The sequence below is a fragment of the Phytophthora sojae genome (genome assembly GCF_000149755.1).
Source record: "Phytophthora sojae unplaced genomic scaffold PHYSOscaffold_3, whole genome shotgun sequence".
NCBI lineage: Eukaryota > Oomycota > Peronosporomycetes > Peronosporales > Peronosporaceae > Phytophthora > Phytophthora sojae.
The window spans coordinates 7,092,402-7,112,440 of NW_009258117.1; the positions used below are offsets into that span (position 1 = coordinate 7,092,402).

Below are 20,039 nucleotides of genomic sequence, written 5' to 3' on the forward strand. Positions count from 1 at the left end.
CATGCATACTTCACATACTGTACACGACCCAGATACGCGGAGATCTAGTCGCACAGCATCAATTATGGCCGCCATGGCCGCCGTCTCGCAATCACTACACCTTTTCTAGACCTTAAGCAAGCTAAAGAAAAACCGCACTTGCGGTTTAATGCGTGAAGGTGGTCGGATATACATTAAGGAGGGTCGGCAAAAGCTCTAGGCTAGGAAACCAGTCTTGGAGGCCCACAGAGGGGCGACGAGGAGCGTAATCTGGGCAGCCCTACGGGGCTCCAAAAAGGTGTTTCGTACATCATTGCGCCTTTCTATAACTGCTATCCATGCATTTTGTCCCAATCAATCCCGCCGCGAATGGATAGAATCTGTCCCGCATATCCATTTAATTTGTCCGAGGGACATCGAATATGCATGACAGGGGGAGACCACTTTTTATCATTATGCAGAGGCATCACTATCTAGATCTGTACCATATTGGCGGTACATTGTCGTCCAAGGAACCAGGGTAGTGACATTACCACCATTCAGGCACTTGGTGACCTTGTATTGCACTTGATATGTGGTCGAAGCGCTACATACAAGTAGTTGTTGCGCTGGACATTATAATATATACTAGTATATGGCGCGAGAAGTGGTGAGACACTGGGCACTATTCAGATAGAACTGGGAGGACTGCACAGGCAGCTACAACGCGAAATCTAGTCTAGCGCCAAGGCAAAAACGATAAATGCACGTTCCAGAATCGCATCATGCAAAAAAAATTCAGTTTACAAAAATAATATGTCCGCGAACTCGGAGAATCCAAGTCCATTCAAGGTCGCAAGCGAACCCACGTCGGACATGCTTTACGCAATGGACATTCTCATAGTTAACGGTCTCTTGATAGTGATAAAGCCCAATCGCGTATCACTAAGCACTATCCAGAGGTTAGAGGATGTTTTGACTTGAATTGTTATGTCGTCGGTCATCGGGAGAGCCTCCATTAGTGCTAACCAGAGGGTATCCCTATTCGGGATATCACTCCAAAGAGGATTGTCTGTATATGATATTGTTGTTCCTGGCACACCTATTGAAAACACAATTTAGCCACAGCCTACGTGAAATGAGCGGTTTATTGTAGCACACAAGGAAGCCAAATCCATGTCATGTTGGAACTCGGACATGAAAAAAATCTTCCGTGAACCTCCTGTTCGACTCGGGAGATTTTGCTGCAGCAGAAGCGATACAGTGTAAACACAAGCACTGTACTTATTGTCTTTATCCAGCTTGCATGGTCACTAGGCACTCGTGTGTATCTTGCGCACGGCAATCACCACGGCGCAGATGAGGATTATCAACGCTCCGACAACGCTCCAGTGATTGATGTGCTCGCCCAGAATGGCCGAGTCCAAAATGAAGACAAAGACCACCTGCGTATAGCGCAAAACGGCAGCGATGCCGGCCTTCTCAAGTTGGAAGCCAATCGTGAGGCACACTTGGCCGCCGAACGCGAAGACTCCGGTTGCTATAACGGCTCTCCAGAGCACGAACGTCGACGGGATGTAGAAGGACTGTGCAGTATGTCGAGAGTTAGAGTGGGGAGGGGTTCAGTGGATCATATAAGGCAGCGTACCTGTTCAACCAGCGCTAGCCACAGGCCGGACATGATGACACTAGCCACCGCGAAGTAGTGTACGATAACGACCGCGTTCAGCCCCCTCAGCTGACGCACAGTCAGGAACACAAACGCTCGGCTCAAGGCACCGAGCAGTGCAGAGCACACCCCGACCCATGAAGCATCCGTTGAAGCCGTGGGATGGTCATAGCCGAACAGGAAACCCGGTCGCACCACACACACGAGGCCACCAAACGATGCAATCGCACAAATGAGGCTCACAGTCTCAATCCTCTCGTGCAGGAAGATCGCACCCTAACAACAGACAAATATACATTAGCACCACCTCACGATAGCATTGATCCACCCATCCATCCATCCCAAGACAACGTACGAAGAACATGGTCAAGACTGGACTGATAAAGATCAGCGAGCTCGCGTCCGCAAGCACCATTTGAGACATGGCGTAGAACGAGAAGCCCATGGAGATGAAGCCCGTAAGGCAGCGGTAGATCAGCATCCGACGGTGCTCAGGGGGAACGTAGAGCTTCGTCCCAGTAAGCAGAACAACGACCTACACCAGCAAAATCGGCAGCGCTACGTCAGTCGAGGCAGCACAATCCGTGCTGAGGCGCCGCATTGACGTACGTAGTTGCACACGAGGACGCCCACAGAGCGCCAGAACGTGGCCTCCATGGCCGAGAAGGTGAAGGTCATGTACTTGATCACGACGGCCATGGAGCCGAAGCACAGCGACGACATGGTGACACACCCGAGGCCGAGCAGCGCATGGTGGCCGGACCCAGCTTCGACTTTGGGGTCGGCCGCGGTCGTGGGCAACAGCGGCGCGGCTTCCGACGGACTCTTCTCCTGGCCGACGCTCATATTCGTTGGCGCCAACGGTTTCTTGGCGAATGAACTTGCCTGGTCAAGGACCTTTCCCCATCGCGGCTGCGTTCACCACGCGCAGAGGTTGGGCGATTTGATTGGCAAGCGATTCGTGTGCCAATCTTGAAGCGATTGGGGCATCCGTGCACTGCACCAATTTCAGCACGTGAAGCGACTGGGAGTCGTGCTTTCTACCTGTTGAATTTTACTCACACGCACCACCAAGCCGAAGTGTCGTATTTGGTTCCTGGGCAATGAACATCGATTGATTTTCAACACAAAACGTCTACATGCTCGCATCAAAAGCGAGCAGAAAAAAAACTAGAAGTTGTAGCGAGACTTGAGGTTCTCGTACAAACGACGCAGCATCCACCCGTCACCCTCCGCAATAGTCATGGAGCTCCCCGCCATCATGATGCAGTTGGGCCACTTGCCATTCGGTTTCTCCTCGTCCGAGTAAAAGTCCGGAAGTCCGAAGCCGTGGCCAATTTCGTGGGCGACGATCGTAAGCTGATCCTCCTCAGTGTGCGCCAGCATGTCGTCAAGATCCACTTTTTGGCCCCAATAAGTGCCTAAACCGCCACCCAGGCCCTGGGTCGGCCAAAGGGAGACGTCGAACGGCTTGCCGTCACAGCCGCTGGACTCGGACCACCCACCGGGAGACCCGTCCAGGGCGCGGTAGCAATTCTCGGGACACTGTGGAGCTCCATCCTTGTCGAGGTCCCCAATGTAGAGCTTACCGAGTGAGGCGCCCGACCAGCCGAGATCGGAGGCACTTCGTGCAGCAAAACCCACGATGTTCACCTTGATCTGGTTATACGGCCAGCAGTTGTAGCCGATAAGCCATCGGTTCCAAGCAGCGTACTGGCGAGTCAGCATCGCTTGAAACTTGGCAGCTGTAGCCTTGGTAAGCTTCGTGGTCTTGCTGTCCCAGCGGACGCAGTAGTTGAGAGTGCCGTTGTTGGCCACGATTTGATCCATGATCCAGTTATTGTAGGGCATCACCTCAGGCTCCATGCGGTTGTCCCAAACACACTGGAGGTCTTCCGCGCTGACGCTGGTGGTTGGATGACCGATGACGCATTCGCCAGGGCGAGAAGTGATGCTTCTGAAGGGGGCATGCGCAGCGCTGCTGTTGCTGGATGATGCAGCCGTAGCAGGTATGGCAGCCAAGGCTGTCGCCAGAATGACAGCGAAGAGGGTCGAGAATAGGCTTGGGGTCATCGTGGACAATTGGAGAATGAACTCTTGCCAAGACTGCTCGTTGATGAGCAATATGGCCAATGCATGCGGGTAACTACCGATAGTAGTTAGTTGTCTAGCTGATGCATGCAGACACTATTCAACAACGACGGCAAACAACGGCACGAGTTACGATACGCTGACCGAACGAAGCTTGCGGTAAACTAATTTCCTTGAAACCATGCGAAGGTGAATGACCTATGCTCCTACATGTATGCTTAGTACTACTACGTAGTATTCAGTAGAGCATAGACATTTGTGTGTGACGTTATTACATGTTGTTGCCTTGTGCCAACGTGTAGCCACAGTACAACCCTGCCGTAGCTCCGTTGTGCCTAAGTCTGTACATTCATTTTGTACGTTGGCCTTGTTTGTAGTGGCTCTCCAAACGATGTTAACTTCGCATAGTCGTCTGAATCTTGCGAACAGCGATCACCACCGCGCAAATCAGGATGATCACGGCGCCTACAATACTCCAATGGTTGATGTGCTCGCCCAGAATCGTCGAATCCCAAATGAAAACAAACACCACGTCCAGGTAGCGCATGGCAGACGCGACGCCAGCCTTCTCCAACTGGAAACCCCTCGTGAGGAACATTTGACCACCGAACGTGAAGATGCCGGTGCCGATGATAGTTCTCCACAGCAAAAATGTCGTCGGGATGTAGAATGACTGGCACCATAACACAATTCAGTTAGTTAAATTAAAGTAGAGACATTGTGCAATGTTTCTCAGCCACGACGTACCTGTTGAATCAGCGCCAGCCACAGCAACGTCAAGATGACGCTAGCCAATGCGAAGTAGTGCACGATGACGAAGACGTTCAGCCCCTTGAGCTGCCTCATCGTCAGGAACACAAACACCTGACTCAGAGCGCCCAGCAGTCCGACACGACCCCGATCCACGAGCCATCGGTAGCAGCCGTCGGGTGATCGTAGCCGAAAATGAACCCGGGCCGCACGACGCAGATCAGGCCGCCGAACGCCCCGATGGCGCACAAAAGACTCACGGGGTCGATTTTCTCGTGCAGGAAGAGGGCACCCTAACAGCAAAAAACACACACACTAAGTAAGTTCTCTCCACGCTGTTCTCACCACCCTCCGCCAACTCGACGTACGAAGAAGAAGGTCATGACGGGGCTTGTGAGGACCAAGACGCTTGCGTCCGCCAGCACCATCTGCGACATCGCGTAGAACGCGAAGCCCATGCACGAGAAGCCGGTGATGCAGCGGTAGAGCAGCATCTTGCGGTACTCTTCCGGGACGTCGAGGCTGACGCCCGACAGCTTCACCACAATTTAATTGCACACGAGCACGCCGAACGAGCGCCAGAGCGTGGCCTCCATGGACGAGAAGGTGAACGTCATGTACTTGATGAACGTGGACATGAAGCTAAAACACACGGACGCCACCGCCACGCATCCGATTCCCAGCAGCGCGTGGTGGCTCGGCTCGGCTTCGACTTTGGCGGCAACGGGGTCCGAGGTCGTCGTGGGCAGCAGCGGCGCTGACTCGTTCTCCTTCTTAGGGTCGGTGACACTCATCTTGAACCCTTGGGGGCTTTGCAGGGCAGCGGCGTGTTGACGAGTGACGCTGGACGGTCTCAGAAGACCCGCTCACACCGTCCGAGTCGATACCGACGGTATCAGCTCCGATTTGATTGGCGAAAAACGCGCGGTGAAAACCACTAGTTGGTGTGGTACACGCAGACTGAAGTTGAAGCGCAATAGGGAAAACGTCAAAAGGTGTATGCGTTGGGAAAACGTTTGTCAATAGGTGTAGTGGTCGTGGGCGTCACGTCGCGTCATGTCTCATCATACACGTACTGACACACGTTTTGGTTGCCGCGGTATTTCGGCCGAGGTCGGGTCATATAGACCCAGGATCGAGCTTCCAAGCACAGTAGTTTATTAACGACACGCTCGTAGCGAACACGGTCAACTAATAATAGCATATAGAGCAACTGTACTCGACAACTTCGCTATTGTGGCTACAAGGAACTACCAACGCAAACCGCAAGCGTCTATAGCATGGCTGTACTAGGTAGGTTTTGCATCTGAATTTCGGAGGTGAAGGAGCTCTAGTGAGAGCCCCCAACCGGAAGAGAGTGTAGGTATTGCAGAACTGTGGCAACGCTGAGGCCTGGCTACAATGGATAACGACGTTCATTATAGTCCCTCAGTCGTACAATTCGCTATCAAAGTCATGGACACCACGAACCGTGCTAGTTGCATCAGGTAGAAGCCTTCCTAACCCCGGGTTTTATGGATTTGGATCTAAGCCCACACACCAGTCACCGCATTCGTTGCTGATGCAGCTTTATCATGCACCTTAGTGCGCTTGGAACCACATACACATACTGTCATACCGACAACCTAGCATACACCTAATGACACGAGTTAACCGCTTTTGACAAAACGTTTCAAATTCATACACCTTTTGACGTTTTCCCAGCGCAATGGACTCGGCTACATGGGCGACAAGTTGTCGAGCAGCTCCTCCATGCTCTTGCGTCTGCGCATCGACCTCGCCGACGGCATCGTTCTAAACTCCGACCGCGTCCTCGGTGGCGACGGGCTTCCTTGAGCAGCGGCAACAGAATCGACTGGAGATGGAACGCTATCCAACGCAAACTTCACTCCTCTGTCCGTGACTTCATTTCGCTGGCGCTTCAGTGGCGTCGGCGCGACGGCGGATACACTGTCGGTAGGTGCAAAAAATCTCTCCACATCGAGACGCCGATGAATCACGTTGGAGAATCCCCGTCGGGTGCGAAGGAACCCAGCGTCGCTGATCATAACACCGAAGTCGTAGTACACATGAGGGAGCATGTATGTGAGACCGTCGTCCTCCATAACGTCAACATCGAAGCAACAGCGCACCAAGCTATTCACCCGGGCAGGCGTTCTGATCAGTTCTTCCAGAGGTAGCCGATGGTACAGTTTCGCGCGTGGTCGGTTCAATAGAGGTGCCGTTGAGGCGGGTTGATCGGGTACCGGATCATCCAAGTGCTCGTCAATATTGTCAACAACTGCGACTGCATTCGCTGCTTCTCGTTCTTCCAGGTGCAGCAAGCGCCGGTAGTACATTGATTTCGCAAGGAGCACTAGCACGACTAGCGCCAGGCTCTCCGTGACAACAATCAAGAACGGAGAGAGCAGTGTGTGCAGCATATCAGGCGAAGTAGTGGCAAACCCATCAACCTCTTCGTTGTATGCGTTCGCAACAGCAAGGCGACCGGGGAAAGCAGCACCGTCAATATTCTGTTGACCTTCGTAATGACGTCTGAGCTCAGCAATACCAAAAAGCCCGTCTGTTTCCAGTATCACTACGAATGTAGTTGCCAGAAGCACCTCGAGAGGGGTGACAAAGGTGCATTTGACAATCCGGTATGCCAAGCTTTCACGTAATCTTGCGAACAACCCCCAGAACACGTTAAGCAAGCAAAGCACGAACATCCACACTCGTACGGCGGATAATAGCGCATACGCACTGCCTTCGGAGTTACTGCACCACATGAAAGCGAGCGGGAAACTCACAAACCAAGAGGTGGCAGCTGAGAATATCGTAAGAATCACAATGGCGCTGCTGTGATACAAAGATCGATACAGCAGCAACCACCTTGAGTCACTGAAAACATTATCGCCCAAGCTTTCGAATCCAACGAGTGCACGCCATCCGAACATGCGAGACGTGTCAAATGCAGCGCGCACGTGAGCAAAAAGAAGCACGATGTCCGTAACGATCAGAGCCACATACAAATGCCCGAATGTGACAAAATTGACTGCATTCTCCTCCACAACAACAACTTCTCCATCTTTTTCACGAAGTACGAATTGCGATCGTGAATTTTGCCTCGATATCAGTTCAAAGCCCATAACGTTCAGCTTGTCAACCGCTAGCCCCGCCAGATCTTCATGAAACTCCGCAAACGAAGTCGCGTATGCACCAACGAATGCACTCTCGAAGACATTGGGGCTTCCACAAGCAAACGTAGTTGCCGTGTAATGCCCGGGACCAGCAGTTGATTCAAACCCTTGCGCGCAAACCACATCAGACAGTGGGTGACTACGACTGAGCAGGTCCAGCATCTTCAGGAGCTCAGCTTCCGCCATCGAATGGATCGGAGCCATCTTATCGTGTTCCATCTCGTCTACTTGCCACTGGTATCGCTCGGGAAACTGGGTAACGACTTTTTCTTGACAGATCTGAGGTCGACGATGGGAGAACAGGAGCTGGCAACTTGCCCAAGCCACCGAGTCTGCACTCAGAGTAGCCGATAGCACCAACTCAGGAATAAAATGGTGAGGTGACGATGAAAATGGCGCGCGGAGGTCACAGTCGGTCGCTTTGACCATATCGAAGTGTTCGCCATCGTTAGGCGCGTACAGCTCGCTGCATCGGTCGTAAAACGACGTCCATCCAGATGCCCGAATTATCGCAGCACCCACTTCAACCGAAGACGAATTCAAAAACGCTGGCCTTGGAAGCGGTTCGACCGCGAAGCCTTGCTCGTGAACCACCCTAAATGAAAAGGAATCGGTGGACCCGATCCAGACAGCCTTGCCATACAGATCCAGTAGGTCGAGCGCGTTCAGACCCAACAACGCTGTGAGTCGAGCCGCGGGTGCCAACGCACGCTTCATCTGAAAAGGTGCTGCCGGGTTTCTCTTTGTGTCGGTTCGAGGCGTCTGCTCCAAAACCGGAAAATGCCCGTTTTTATGAATTGCGAATGATTTTTCTTCCAGCGAAACTTAAGTATATTTCAGCGCTTTCGTATTATATCATCTCCGCGCACCCTCCGTTCAGACTGCTGTTCTCAGATTGGAACGGTATCTGTCGACGTCGGGATTTCAACCGTGTCGAACGGAGGTAGCGCCATCGTCTCCGTCGACGTTGGGATCTCGACGGTATCAAAACTAGGGATTGCCGTTGTTTCCGTGGATGAGGGAATCTCGATGGTGTTGAACGACGGAAGCGCTACTGTCTCCGTAGACGAGGGGATCTCAATCGAGTTTAGCGAGGTAGGAGCAGCAACCGAGTCGAACGCGGGGAGCGAAACGGTCTCGAACGATGTCGGGATCTCGAAGTTACGAGCGCGCTTCGGCTTCTTCGCCTTTGGCTTCGGTTTCGCAGCCTGGGTCTGTGCGGAACTTGAACTCGCTAGCTTAGCAGCAGCACCTCCCTGGTACACTTTAGCATCCGCCAACAGCTTCGTCAAGTCGATGTGCTTGGCAAATGCATCCACCACCTTCTTGGCCAGTTGATCCTCCGCCGCTGTTAGGAATACGCCGGGTGCAGGCTCACTCTGGCCTTCCTCACTCCCCTTCTCCGCAATCAGCGCACTGTGGCCGCCATCAGTCAGCTCTGGGAGGAACCCGTAGACGTGCTTGTCGGGCTGGAACTGCTCAAAGTAGGCGGTTACGTTCTCCTTGCAGTGCTCAAGGCTGTAAAACCCGTCTTCCGGTAGGCGGTTGAAGATGCCGCCCAGCACCTTGACGCCGTGGCTCTCGAAGAACGTCGCGTTCAGGTTGAACGAGTCCACTGCGTCACCCACGCCCTTCTTACCGACTAGCACCACGGGCACCTCCAGCTTCTTGGCCACGTGGGCGTTCGACACGCCGCAGATGGACCCCACCGCGGGGTACCCGACGCCGTCCACGATGACGACCTTCTTGCCTGTGCCCACCTCTTCCACCTTCTTCCTGGCCTTCTCCAGCAACTGCGGCGCCGACTCCGTCTCGCCGCGCAGGAACTCGCGCGTGAAGCCCTTGTAGAAGAGGATGGGCCCCACCTCGCAGCACGCGACGCCCTGCTGGCGGCAGAACTTGGTCACCAGCTGCGGCTTCTCGCACTGCGTGGCCGGCTTGATGTACGCCAGGTCCTCGGCCTTGTAGCCCTCACGCAGCAGCGCGCCCACCAGTCCCAGACACGTCGTCGACTTGCCCACCTGCGCGCGGTCGCCGCTCACAAAGAGCCGCAGCGGCGCGCGCTCTGAAGTCTCCTCTGGAGCAGCAGCAGCAGCAGCGGAGTACCGAGCCTCGAGCAGCTGCAGCCGCATCCACTGCTTGAGCGCCGCCGCGCCGACCACGACCAGCTCCTGCTGCGGCGTGGACACTCGCGCGAACAGCTGCGGCGAATTCTGTTCAGCCTGGTTCGGCAGCGCGTCCGGGTCGTCGCCTACGCGCACGACGCCGGGCGTCGTGAACGCCAGCGCCGCCAGTTCTCCTACCTCCTCGGCGGTGGCGCGCGTCTCGCTGTGCAGCGTTAGACCCGCGCCGTACAGCGCGCTGAAGCCGCGCAGGAACGCCAGCACCTCGTCCAGCTCGCCGTCGCCCTGCCGCCCAAACACCTCGCACCGCACAGCCGCTCCGGTCGCCGTCATGTTCGAGGTTTTCTTCTTGAGCTACCTAACGTTCGAGGGGGTAAATTAAATTAAATGCGATATGATTGGTGGAAAAGAAGGTTGACCAATCATATTCCAGTTAGATCAATGAAGTTGAAGTGACCTACACTCTGATGTATTACTGCGGTGGAGTCATGTGCATCTTGCGGAGCGCGATCAGCACGGCGCAGGAGACGATGATGAAGGCACCGACGATGCTCCAGTGGTTGATGTGCTCGCCGAGGATGACCGAGTCCCAGATGAAGACGAAGACCACGTCCAAGTAGCGCATGACGGAGGCGATGCCCGCCTTTTCCAGCTGGAAGCCCCGGGTTAGGAAGGACTGGCCTAGGAACGTGAAGAAGCCGCAGCCGAAGACGGCGCCCCAGAACGGGAGAGCAGAGGAAATGGTGAAGGACTGCGGGGAAGGGAATACCACACGTAGAGTTGGTTGGAGATCAGGTAGAACGCTGAGCGTAGCTTACCTGCTGGATGAGGGCGATCCACACCATGGCAAAGATGACGTTGGAGAGCGTGAAGTAGTGGATGATCACAAACACGTTCAGCCCCTTGAGCTGCCGAACGACGAGGAATACGAACACTTGGCTCAATGCGCCGAGCAGTCCCGAGCACACGGCGACCCACGACCCGTCCGAAGCAGCGGTAGGGTGGTTGTATCCGAAGAGGAAGCCCGGACGCACGACGCAGACCAGACCTCCGAACGCTGCGATGGCGCTGATGAGGCTGACGGGGTCGATCTTCTCGTGGAGAAACAGCGCTCCCTATGCACAAAAGTTTTGTGTGAGGATATGTCAACACGAAAGGATTCTACGGAGCTCAAAACGCACCATGAAGAAGGTGAAGACGGGCGATGTGAAGATGATGACGCTTGCGTCGGCCAACACCATTTGCGAGACAGCGTAAAAACTGAAGCCCATCGACGAGAACCCGACGAAGCAGCGGATCAGCAGCATTTTGCGGTGCTCGGGCGCGACGTACAGGCGTTGGTTTTTCAGCTTGATGGCAACCTGTTCCACGTGCGTACGTCGTTCCGTAAGTTCCCCCTATCTGATCAAACAATAATAAAGCAACTAACGTACGAAGTTGCACGCGCACGCGACCATCGAGCGCCAGAAGATGGCCTCCATAGACGTCACGGTGAAGGTCAAGTACTTGATGAAAGTCGACATGAAGCTGAAACAAAGGGCCGAGCAAGCCACGCACGCCATCCCAAGCAACGCATGGTGCTGGGGCTCCGTCTCGACTGCGACCTTCACAGCGACCGACCCGGTCGATGTCGTGGGCAGCAAAGGAGCACCTTCTGTAGAGTGCGGATACTGGCTCGCCCCCATCTCGTCTTTTGATGGCAAATACTCGAATGGACTTCGATCAGCGCGCCAGCGTTGACACACTCATCGAGCCACGCACTTGTATCACATGTCACACTTGGATGGTCTCAGAACACCACCGGTTATGCATGGGAGATCGACACCTAGAGTGCTACGATAACCAAGCGCTGTTGCAGATTGCAACACTGGCGCCATTGACTGCACCCCAAGCATTGTAGGGCTCGAGACCAGGAACCGGAAACACATCGCGCGGAATCTTGAGCTTACGAATGAAATACATGTAATCGAGATGTGCGCTGTGGTCTTCAATGACTACAGGACCTGTAGTGCAGGCTGTAGTACAGGTAATAGAATCCATTCCTATCGTGGAAGGAACCACCATCGACCACCGGGAATATGAGAATTCACCGTGGGTGCTCCGCGAACGTTAGCGTACTTGGGCGACGAAGTGCTCCGTGCTCTTGTGTCGGCGGCGCATCAATCGCGATGTCGGTGCTGCTTCGATCGCGTTCGTGATAGAGACGGACTTTTTGTTCAATAGCAATGGCGTATATGGCGCGCTGTTCAACCCGAACTTCGCGTTGCTGGTGGCATGGCTCAACATGCTGGTGCTTCAACGACGCTGGCGAAAAGAGGATGGACTACCCGAATAATCTCATCATGTCTGTCAATGTTTGCACCCTTTACATAGTGGCACATAGTACCAACTACCTCTGGAAGCGGATGATCTGATACAAAAGGTCCCTTCAAAGCTGTTAGTCAAGGAGTAACTATGCTGTATAGTCTGTACCAGTGTAGTTTTGCTAGAACCAACCATCTAAACCCTGCTGCTGGCAGTGCGCCATCTCTAATCTAACTCACTTCGTCTTTTGACGACTCCTCCACACTCCTCTCCTCCTAGTCTCTCACGGCTGGAAGGCTCGCGTGTGCGCAGCCCTCGACGGAAAGCATCTACTCGGCTTCGTGACGAAGCCCAACTATGATGGTGTCTCCGAGGACAACAGCAAGGACAGCGGGAGCCACATATCCGACGCCGACGACCCGCCGAAGACCACGCCGGCAAAGACGGCTGAGATCGACTACGACGAGAGTGACGACGATGACAAGCCCCAATCAGGCTCTGACGAAGACTCAAGTGGTGACTCGGACTCTGCGATCAAGCGCAAGGACCTGCCCGTTATCCGGCCGTTTAACCGCCGTGATGCACGACAAGCGCGCAAGCCGTTGAAGAAGCCTAAGACCAAGCCTTTGAACCCGCGTGAGCGCCGTCGCCAGGAAGCCAAGACCAAGGCATTTCTGATGAAGACGATGGACAACACGCACGTTCGGCTGGTCAAAAATCTCGTCACGTCCTACGACATCTTCACCTTCATCTGCGAGAAGTACGAGGGTGCTGCCTTCCACGGCGACCCCTACTTCATCCAGCACTACCTGATGGAGATCAAGTACGAGGAGAGCTCTGATCTCACAGAGTTCTTCCTTAAGCTTGAGAACGCGATGAAATCCGCGTCGGAAGCCACGGAATCGGTGATGACGGAGGGACAGAAGTCAATCTACCTGTTCCACTCCATGCCCAAGTCGTGGAAGGATGATCTCCGCGTTTGGAAGGGCCAACGGAAGTACATCCCGTATGAGGACCTCAAGCAGGGTATTGAGGGCAAGGTGCGCGACCTCCAAGCCCAAGAGCGCTATACATTGGCGAAGGGCACACCGGAGACGACAGCGACCAAGAGCGAGCGTGCCCTGGTTGCGGCTGGACCTACAATCACTCCGCCTACCCATGGCAACAACTACAACAATACCTGCTCGTACTGCGACCGCCCGCGCCACACTATCCGTCACTGCAGGAGCCTACAGAAGGACCTGCGGACTGGACACGTGAAGGCCGGTACTGTACTGCCTGCGAACTTTGTCTTCAAAGGCAACTCAAAGCGTGAGTAACCGAAGAACAAGGGCAAGAACAAGCGCAATGGAAACAGTGCTGGTGGCAACTACAACGGCAATCGTGGCAAGAATCGACAGCGCCAAAACCGCCAAGAAAGATCTGATGATGATGACTACCGTCGGAGCAAGTCCCGCGAACGCAAACGCTACCAGGACGACTCGGACGATGATGATGAAGCCGATGGCAACCGTTGAAAGGTGTTTCGCCAAGAATGCCGCGAGTCCGGCCTGATTGCCGTAGCCACCGCCATCAACCTGCCTCTGAGTCTCACGGCTCAAGCCAACGTTGACATGGACACCATGTGGACCATTGATTCTGGATGTACGCGTCATGTGACGCATGAAGCCCAGTGGTTCTCGAACATCTCTGCCAGTGGTGGTTCCATCACCGTCGGCGGAAAGAATCAAATCCCGATTGAGGGTATTGGACGCGTTGAGCTGGAAGTCATCGACTCCAAAGGCAACATGAAGACGCTCATCCTTCACGGCGTCCTCTACGCCCCACAGCTGCACTTCAGCATACTCTCAGTCTCGGCTGCCGTGAAGCACGACTTTCGCTTCAGCTTCGATCGGCCATGCAGACTGATGAACGCTTCAGTATCAAGGCGCCAATGGCGACGAACACGGTTCTGTATCAGTTCCAGGCCAAACCTGCGGTGAGCGCATCGGCACTCATTGCCACGTCGGGTAAGCAACGCTCTCTTCTGCTTTTACACAAACGTCTTGGACATCCTAACGTTCGCATCTTGCATGATCTATCTAGGAGCCAAGCCATCCGTGGACTCGACGGCACTGCGTCGGTAAACCCGAAGGAGCTGTTCTTCTGTACGGCATGCACGCTAGCGAAGTCTCACCGCTCGCCCTTCTATTCGAATAGAGTAGTTGACCGTGCCACAGCACCATTGGAAAAGGTTCATACAGACATTTGTGGTCCTTTACCTGTGCCTAGTCTTACTGGTTGCCGTTACTTCGTGATATTTATCGATGATTATTCCCGATTCATGTTCACATATCCGATGAAAAACCGAAGTCAGCTCTATGAATACTATGAAGGCTTCAGGAAGAAAGTCCTGAACATCTTTAGACACGACATCAGTGTGCTTGAGTGGCGTCCGTGTGCTATCGAAGAACACGACATCCAGGTTCTCCAGGCAGATAATGCCAAGGAATACAAAAAGCTTGGACGTGAAATCTTCAGGAAGTACGGCACACACGCGCAATTCACAAACGCGTACACTCCGCAACAGAACGGAGTTGCGGAACGTCGCATGAGAACTATCATGGAACGGGTAGGCCCTACTGCTTGACGGTAAACTTCCGAAGCAACTCTGGGCAGAGTGTGTCTGTCATGTCACGACCTTGATCAACATGACCCCTAGCTCAAAGACTAGCGACCGTACACCCTATGAGCTCTGGTACAACCGCATTCCATCCATGCAGTACATGAAGGTGTTTGGGTGTAGCGCGTACGTTCATGTTACAGAGCAATACCGCGACAAGCTCGATGCTCGAGCACGGCTGTGCATGTATCTAGGCGTCCCCGACCACAAGAAGGGCTATCGCTTAATAGATCTCAACTCCCATGCCATTGTCTACAGCCGAAATGTCATATTTAAGGAAGACGAGTATCCTTCCCTGGCTAACCTGACGGAAACACCACAACAGCCTGCGATCGAGTCAGATCGGCGTGTCCCCACGGAATCGATTGAGCCTGTACATGCAACGACATCCGGGTGCGGGCTGTTCACGTTCCTAGGGCAGATGTTCCTGACCCGGGGCTTCAATGCTCAATACCGTTTGACCACCATCAGAACTTGCTCATGGTCCATGAGTCATCGTGGCCGTTGCGACACCTTGCCTGCCACCCTGTAGTGGGATCCGAATGAACACACTCGCTAGGGAAGCTGGTGCTTCCTGTAAACTCTTGCTTGTATTCTGGTCTGCAATTTCCAGATTGAGATCGGCAGGGACTTCGTCAGATACCTCCACTGCACTATATAGCTATCCTCCTGGGGCCTACCAACCTCCGAGTCTTATCTTACACCAGCCTCGACTGGGACCGTCCTCGGTCGCCAGCCCGATGCGTGGTCAGGTCGTGAATACCGTCGCCCCACTACACCGCCCCACCAAGACTTGACCACGCGTTTGGAAGTGGCCAACCTGGGATTTGTTGGTAACGTTGCTCGAATGTACCAGTGTACCAATGGAATGGTACCATGTACCCGCAACATAGTCACTTCAAATTGAAGTGCTAAAGTTGCTCCAATGTTATATGTAGTTGCACTTCACTCGTCGCGGCTACGTACTGCCTCACCATCACAGGGATATCCTTGTACAGTGAACTGAGCGACTCCCACGAGTCCTCAATTGGCTCCAGACCCTTCCACCCAACCAGTATCTCGTAACACCTCTTCGCCGAGTTTCACCGGTGCTCCTTCAGCTCAGCAACGGTCAGGACAATGCCTTGAGCAGCCACGTGCTCACGGATCTCCTCCGTTACCTCGAAGGACGCGTCCGCGTAGAACTTAAGGCGTGACGCATGTACGTCTGATTCCGCGCCAGTCACTAGGTGCTGCACGCGGAAAGAGTGTTCGTCTGCACCAACGATCTGATACGGGCCTATCCAAGTGACAAGCAGCTTGTCATTCTGTTTTTGGTCCACTCGAGACCGCAACACGTAGTCACCGACATCGAAATTCGCCACTCTGGCTCCTCTTTGCGTTTTCTGATTCCGTTTTGCTTGTTCCGACCTTGCCACTTGCACTCGCTTGTGCATCTCTTGCACCCTGGCACGCAGCAGTGCCAGCTTTGCTTCTATCTGGCTGCTAGTTGTACCGAGCTCTAGTAATGTGTTGTCCTCGCCGTTGAATCCAAAGTCAAGCGGGGATGCAGCCGGTAGGACGCAGAACAACTCCACTGGTGCTTTGTTGGCTAGCGACGGAACTGGGGTGTGGTTTAAGTTCGACTGTACCACCGGAACAAAATGTACCCAATCACGAATGTCCACCTTGGCTTCGAGGCACATAGCGCGGAGGACCTGGACAATGTCCCTGTTGACTCTCTCAATCGACCCATTAGTCCACGGACTGTATGCCACCGTAAAGCGCTGCCCACAGGTAAGACGTCTCGCCACCTCGGCCACCACTTGGTTCTTGAAGTGGGTGCCCTGGTTGCTTATCCATACCCGAGGTACTCCGTAGCGGCTGTGCCAGTCGAGGATTGCTTCAGCTGTCACCGCTGCTGTAGGTACAGCACACGGCACTAGCTCGCAAAAGTGGGTCGCACCATCCTTTAGCACCAGTAGGTACTGCAAGGCGCCAAATGATTCACCAAGATGTAGGTAGTCCCAATGTAAAGCTCCATTTCGTTCGCTGCATCGGAATGTCTCTGCCCATGGTCTCATCACCACCTTCCCTCCTTTTACATGCTGGCACATGAGGCAGCTAGCAAGGAAAGTCTTGACTAGGGCGGAGAGATTCCGTGTGAGGAACCTGCGGTTCACCACGTTCATCAGCGCTTCGCGGCCTCTGTGACCCTGCGCCCCACAGTGGGCGATCACTAAAAGTCGTTGAACCAGACTCGTTTCGGCACTAGGAACCCAAATCCGTTCATTACCACACAGTAGACCTGCATCACTCCGTGTCAGGCCTTGTGGCCGGTCGACAATGTGCCGCTGCTGAGCTTCTTGCAGCTCTTCAACTGTTGGCCATTCAAAGTTGCCGTCGCTGAACGGCCGAATTCGCGGTCGGTCGTTCGGTCGACTAGTTGAGTCACCGGACTGGTCCTCATCACGCTGGCGGCGCAGTGTGACGCGCTTCACTGCCACACTTGGTGCGGGTCGTGTGCCTGCCCATCGAGATACCATATCAGCCCACACGTTGTGTGCTCCATCGATATGCTCAATAGTATACCGAAACTCCATCAATTTCATGGACCATCTCAACAGCTTGCCACGAACATGCTTCTTCACCTCACGACCCGGCGCGAACGCATGAATCAGGTTGCGGTGGTCACAGTACATGCGAGAGCCACCCGGCCGCAACAACAAGTAGCTCAGCTTGTCGCGCGCCATGATGATAGGGAAGGCCTCTTTTTCGATAGCGCTCCAATTTTTTGTGCTCCAGTAAAAGTACCACCAAGACAGATAAGCAGCTCATGTTGCTGGTCCTGGATGTCTGCATCACTTTTCCAACTGGGCACTTGCTTCACGACCACTGACCATCTAACGTCTGAGGCGTCCGTCAGCAAAACCATCTCTGCATCCGGGTTTGGGAACGCGAGGGTGGCTTCATCAGCCAGAGTCTGCTTCATCGCGTCGTACGCCGCGCATTCCTGCTCGGTAAGTGCGATCGGTATACCCGCAGCCGCACGCTTCGTTCGCCTTGACGCCTGAGCCATCGCTTTGTCCAGTGTGTTCTGCAGAGGACGTGCGAATCGCGCATAGTCTACGATACTGTCTCTCATCCAGTTTGTAGAGCACAAGAACTGCTGGAGTTCTCCGGCATTCGTCGGGTAGGGCATCGACCGTAAGGCCTGGATGCGCTATGAGTCATGCTTCACACCTTCACCGTTCATCACTTTCCCACACCACTTCACCTCACGTTTATATACGCAGGACTTCGAAACACTCAACTTGAAGCCGAACTTGGCCGTCAACTCAAGCATTTCCTGCAACTTGTCCAGGTATGTGTCAATGTCGGCGGCGTACAACAGTAAGTCGTCTATCCAGACTAACAAATGCTTGTACAGCGGTGCTGCAAAGCACCGCTCAATGGTCGACTGGAAATACAACGCAGCGTCGACACTGCCTTGAGGTAGTGTAGATCTTGCGGTGAGTCATGTAGGACAACAGCTCCTGGCACTCTTTGGCAAGTGGGAGCTGCCAGTAGCCTTTAATGAAGTCGAACAACCCAAAGTGGTTGCTGCCTCTCACATTCTCCAAATCAACGTGCAAGTTGGGCATTAGTCCAGCCATAGGCTCAGTCTGTGGGTTGAAAGGTTTGTAGTCCACAGTCTGCCTAAAATCACCAGCGCCACGCTTCCGCACAGGTACGCCCAACGGCTGGTCGGGTTCTCGTAAACCCACCCGAGCTTCACCAACATCTCGTTGAACGACTCAAGAAATGCCTGGTATTCGGGCGCATACTTGCGAGCCTTCGCCTTGTACGGCCTACAGCCCGTCTTCATCCTAATTTTCATCGGTTCCACATTTGCAGGTGGATCATCGCCGAGAACTAGCCTCCAGACATCATAGGCGTACACAATCGTGCGCAGTCGCTCGACTTTGTCAGCAGGGAAGCCTTCATCTAGAGCCCGCTGGATCATTGCCTCTACTGCCTGTCGAATCGCCTCCGCGTCATTGTCTCCTGCTGCTACTTCAGGAACTTCTTCATCGTCATCTCCGTCGTCGCCTCTTGGTGTGGCTAGCAGCTCCAATTGGCGCTCGACATCGATTCCTAAAGCCTTCAGCACATCATCTCCAAGTAAAAAACATCTTCCTTATTATCGAGAATCAAACACGGCACTGGTTTCAGAATATTGACAGGGCCAGCGGCGGTCATGAGCGAGAGCCTTAGTTTCGTCATTTCGCGCGCCCACGCCTTCCCTCCACCCGGCAGCTTGCACTCGAGCGCTCAATGTCATTACTTCAAAATGCACACCTCGCTCACCAATTTTCTTCAGTCGTAGAGCTGATACACGATGTCTCCGCTCCCGAGTCCGGACAGTGCTCCACATCCACGACACCACCAACACGCAGTAATCGGGCTTAGCCCACTCGATCGGGTAGGCACTCTCTAATTCGTCTTAGTTTTACGATTCCTCCCCGGTTTCAGCCTCCGTGTTCCAGCGGAATCGTCGGCTGGCTTGTCGGGGCAATCGGCTTGACGGTGCTGGCCACCACAGGTCCAACACCCACCCTTAGGTCCTGGCTGGGCTTGCTCCGAGTCGGTCCGAAATATAGTCCTCTGAGCTGCCGGTGCCTGAGATTCGCGAGGGTTTTGCTTCTCACGTACGATTCTGCCACGCTTCGGGGGCCTCGAGGCCAATTCCTGCTTTGACTCCTGCGTGTGAGGTCGCCTCTAGTTCTTCGTGTGAGCTTTGTCCTCGCGATCAATTTCCAACGCCTTCTCACTCACGAGCTTGAACAGCAGCGACACACTGGACTTTGCGGCAGGCAAGCGAAATCAATCTCGTTCTTCACTCGGATTTTCAATTCTCGAGGTAGACAGTTGAGCAGGACCTTGCACTTCTTCTTGGTCCCGTCCTCCTCTGAGAACAAAGCCGTCAGCCCATTCGTTTTCACTATCGTGTTGCAGAGGTGGAAATAGTCCACGACTCTCGCATCAATATCAGACTTGGTTGTTGACATCACTAGCTGAGCCTGAAACAACTTGTCGATGTTCGGCAAAGCGTTGTTCTTAAAGTTCCGTACGGTCGCCATGATCCACTCCCAGATGAACTCATCGGAGAGCTCGTCCTTTGACTTATCGCATTTCGTCTCACACAGTGTCTCGAGGAAGCTGTCGTCGAACGAGTTGCGTATCGAACGCATGACAGACTTCAGGTCTTCCCCAGACGACACACAGCGCGCCCTCATGATCTCTTCGTACTCGAGCCGAAGGTCGACCCAGCGGGTGAGCGC

The 20,039-nt window shown here is 54.0% G+C and overlaps 10 protein-coding genes across 10 annotated transcripts; 2 read left to right on the top strand and 8 right to left on the bottom strand.

Moving 5' to 3' along the window:
• Window positions 1-1,271: 1,271 nt before the first annotated feature.
• Window positions 1,272-2,473, bottom strand: PHYSODRAFT_299227 (hypothetical protein; the record flags this gene model as incomplete). The annotated part of the gene is made up of 4 exons (XM_009525959.1): window positions 1,272-1,544; window positions 1,607-1,903; window positions 1,983-2,162; window positions 2,237-2,473. 4 exons carry the CDS (start codon window positions 2,471-2,473, stop codon window positions 1,272-1,274), a joined length of 987 nt encoding a protein of 328 aa, XP_009524254.1.
• Window positions 2,474-2,797: 324 nt separating this feature from the next.
• Window positions 2,798-3,700, bottom strand: PHYSODRAFT_488514 (neutral zinc metallopeptidase, Zn-binding site; the record flags this gene model as incomplete). The annotated part of the gene is made up of 1 exon (XM_009525960.1): window positions 2,798-3,700. One exon carries the CDS (start codon window positions 3,698-3,700, stop codon window positions 2,798-2,800), a length of 903 nt encoding a protein of 300 aa, XP_009524255.1.
• A 412-nt stretch (window positions 3,701-4,112) lies between these two features.
• On the bottom strand, window positions 4,113-5,262 carry PHYSODRAFT_488117 (hypothetical protein; the record flags this gene model as incomplete). The annotated part of the gene is made up of 5 exons (XM_009525961.1): window positions 4,113-4,391; window positions 4,466-4,549; window positions 4,615-4,761; window positions 4,837-4,990; window positions 5,027-5,262. The coding sequence occupies 5 exons, from the start codon at window positions 5,260-5,262 to the stop codon at window positions 4,113-4,115; spliced, it is 900 nt and encodes a 299-aa protein (XP_009524256.1).
• Window positions 5,263-6,186: 924 nt separating this feature from the next.
• Window positions 6,187-8,364, bottom strand: PHYSODRAFT_490446 (hypothetical protein; the record flags this gene model as incomplete). The annotated part of the gene is made up of 1 exon (XM_009525962.1): window positions 6,187-8,364. The coding sequence occupies one exon, from the start codon at window positions 8,362-8,364 to the stop codon at window positions 6,187-6,189; it is 2,178 nt and encodes a 725-aa protein (XP_009524257.1).
• Window positions 8,365-8,537: 173 nt separating this feature from the next.
• On the bottom strand, window positions 8,538-10,103 carry PHYSODRAFT_557542 (hypothetical protein; the record flags this gene model as incomplete). The annotated part of the gene is made up of 1 exon (XM_009525963.1): window positions 8,538-10,103. The coding sequence occupies one exon, from the start codon at window positions 10,101-10,103 to the stop codon at window positions 8,538-8,540; it is 1,566 nt and encodes a 521-aa protein (XP_009524258.1).
• Window positions 10,104-10,242: 139 nt separating this feature from the next.
• Window positions 10,243-11,455, bottom strand: PHYSODRAFT_490280 (hypothetical protein; the record flags this gene model as incomplete). Its single annotated transcript, XM_009525964.1, has 4 exons — window positions 10,243-10,521; window positions 10,589-10,885; window positions 10,952-11,131; window positions 11,204-11,455. 4 exons carry the CDS (start codon window positions 11,453-11,455, stop codon window positions 10,243-10,245), a joined length of 1,008 nt encoding a protein of 335 aa, XP_009524259.1.
• Window positions 11,456-12,224: 769 nt separating this feature from the next.
• PHYSODRAFT_247483 (hypothetical protein) lies at window positions 12,225-13,591 on the top strand (the record flags this gene model as incomplete). The annotated part of the gene is made up of 3 exons (XM_009525965.1): window positions 12,225-12,234; window positions 12,354-13,345; window positions 13,400-13,591. The coding sequence occupies 3 exons, from the start codon at window positions 12,225-12,227 to the stop codon at window positions 13,589-13,591; spliced, it is 1,194 nt and encodes a 397-aa protein (XP_009524260.1).
• Window positions 13,592-15,818: 2,227 nt separating this feature from the next.
• On the bottom strand, window positions 15,819-16,172 carry PHYSODRAFT_488387 (hypothetical protein; the record flags this gene model as incomplete). Its single annotated transcript, XM_009525966.1, has 1 exon — window positions 15,819-16,172. The coding sequence occupies one exon, from the start codon at window positions 16,170-16,172 to the stop codon at window positions 15,819-15,821; it is 354 nt and encodes a 117-aa protein (XP_009524261.1).
• Window positions 16,173-17,567: 1,395 nt separating this feature from the next.
• PHYSODRAFT_489855 (hypothetical protein) lies at window positions 17,568-18,209 on the top strand (the record flags this gene model as incomplete). Its single annotated transcript, XM_009525967.1, has 3 exons — window positions 17,568-17,735; window positions 17,807-17,863; window positions 17,928-18,209. The coding sequence occupies 3 exons, from the start codon at window positions 17,568-17,570 to the stop codon at window positions 18,207-18,209; spliced, it is 507 nt and encodes a 168-aa protein (XP_009524262.1).
• Window positions 18,210-18,213: 4 nt separating this feature from the next.
• On the bottom strand, window positions 18,214-18,583 carry PHYSODRAFT_409623 (hypothetical protein; the record flags this gene model as incomplete). Its single annotated transcript, XM_009525968.1, has 2 exons — window positions 18,214-18,248; window positions 18,457-18,583. Coding segments are annotated over 2 exons (162 nt in total), but the record flags the coding sequence as incomplete, so codon positions are not given.
• Between the last annotated feature and the right edge of the window lie 1,456 nt (window positions 18,584-20,039).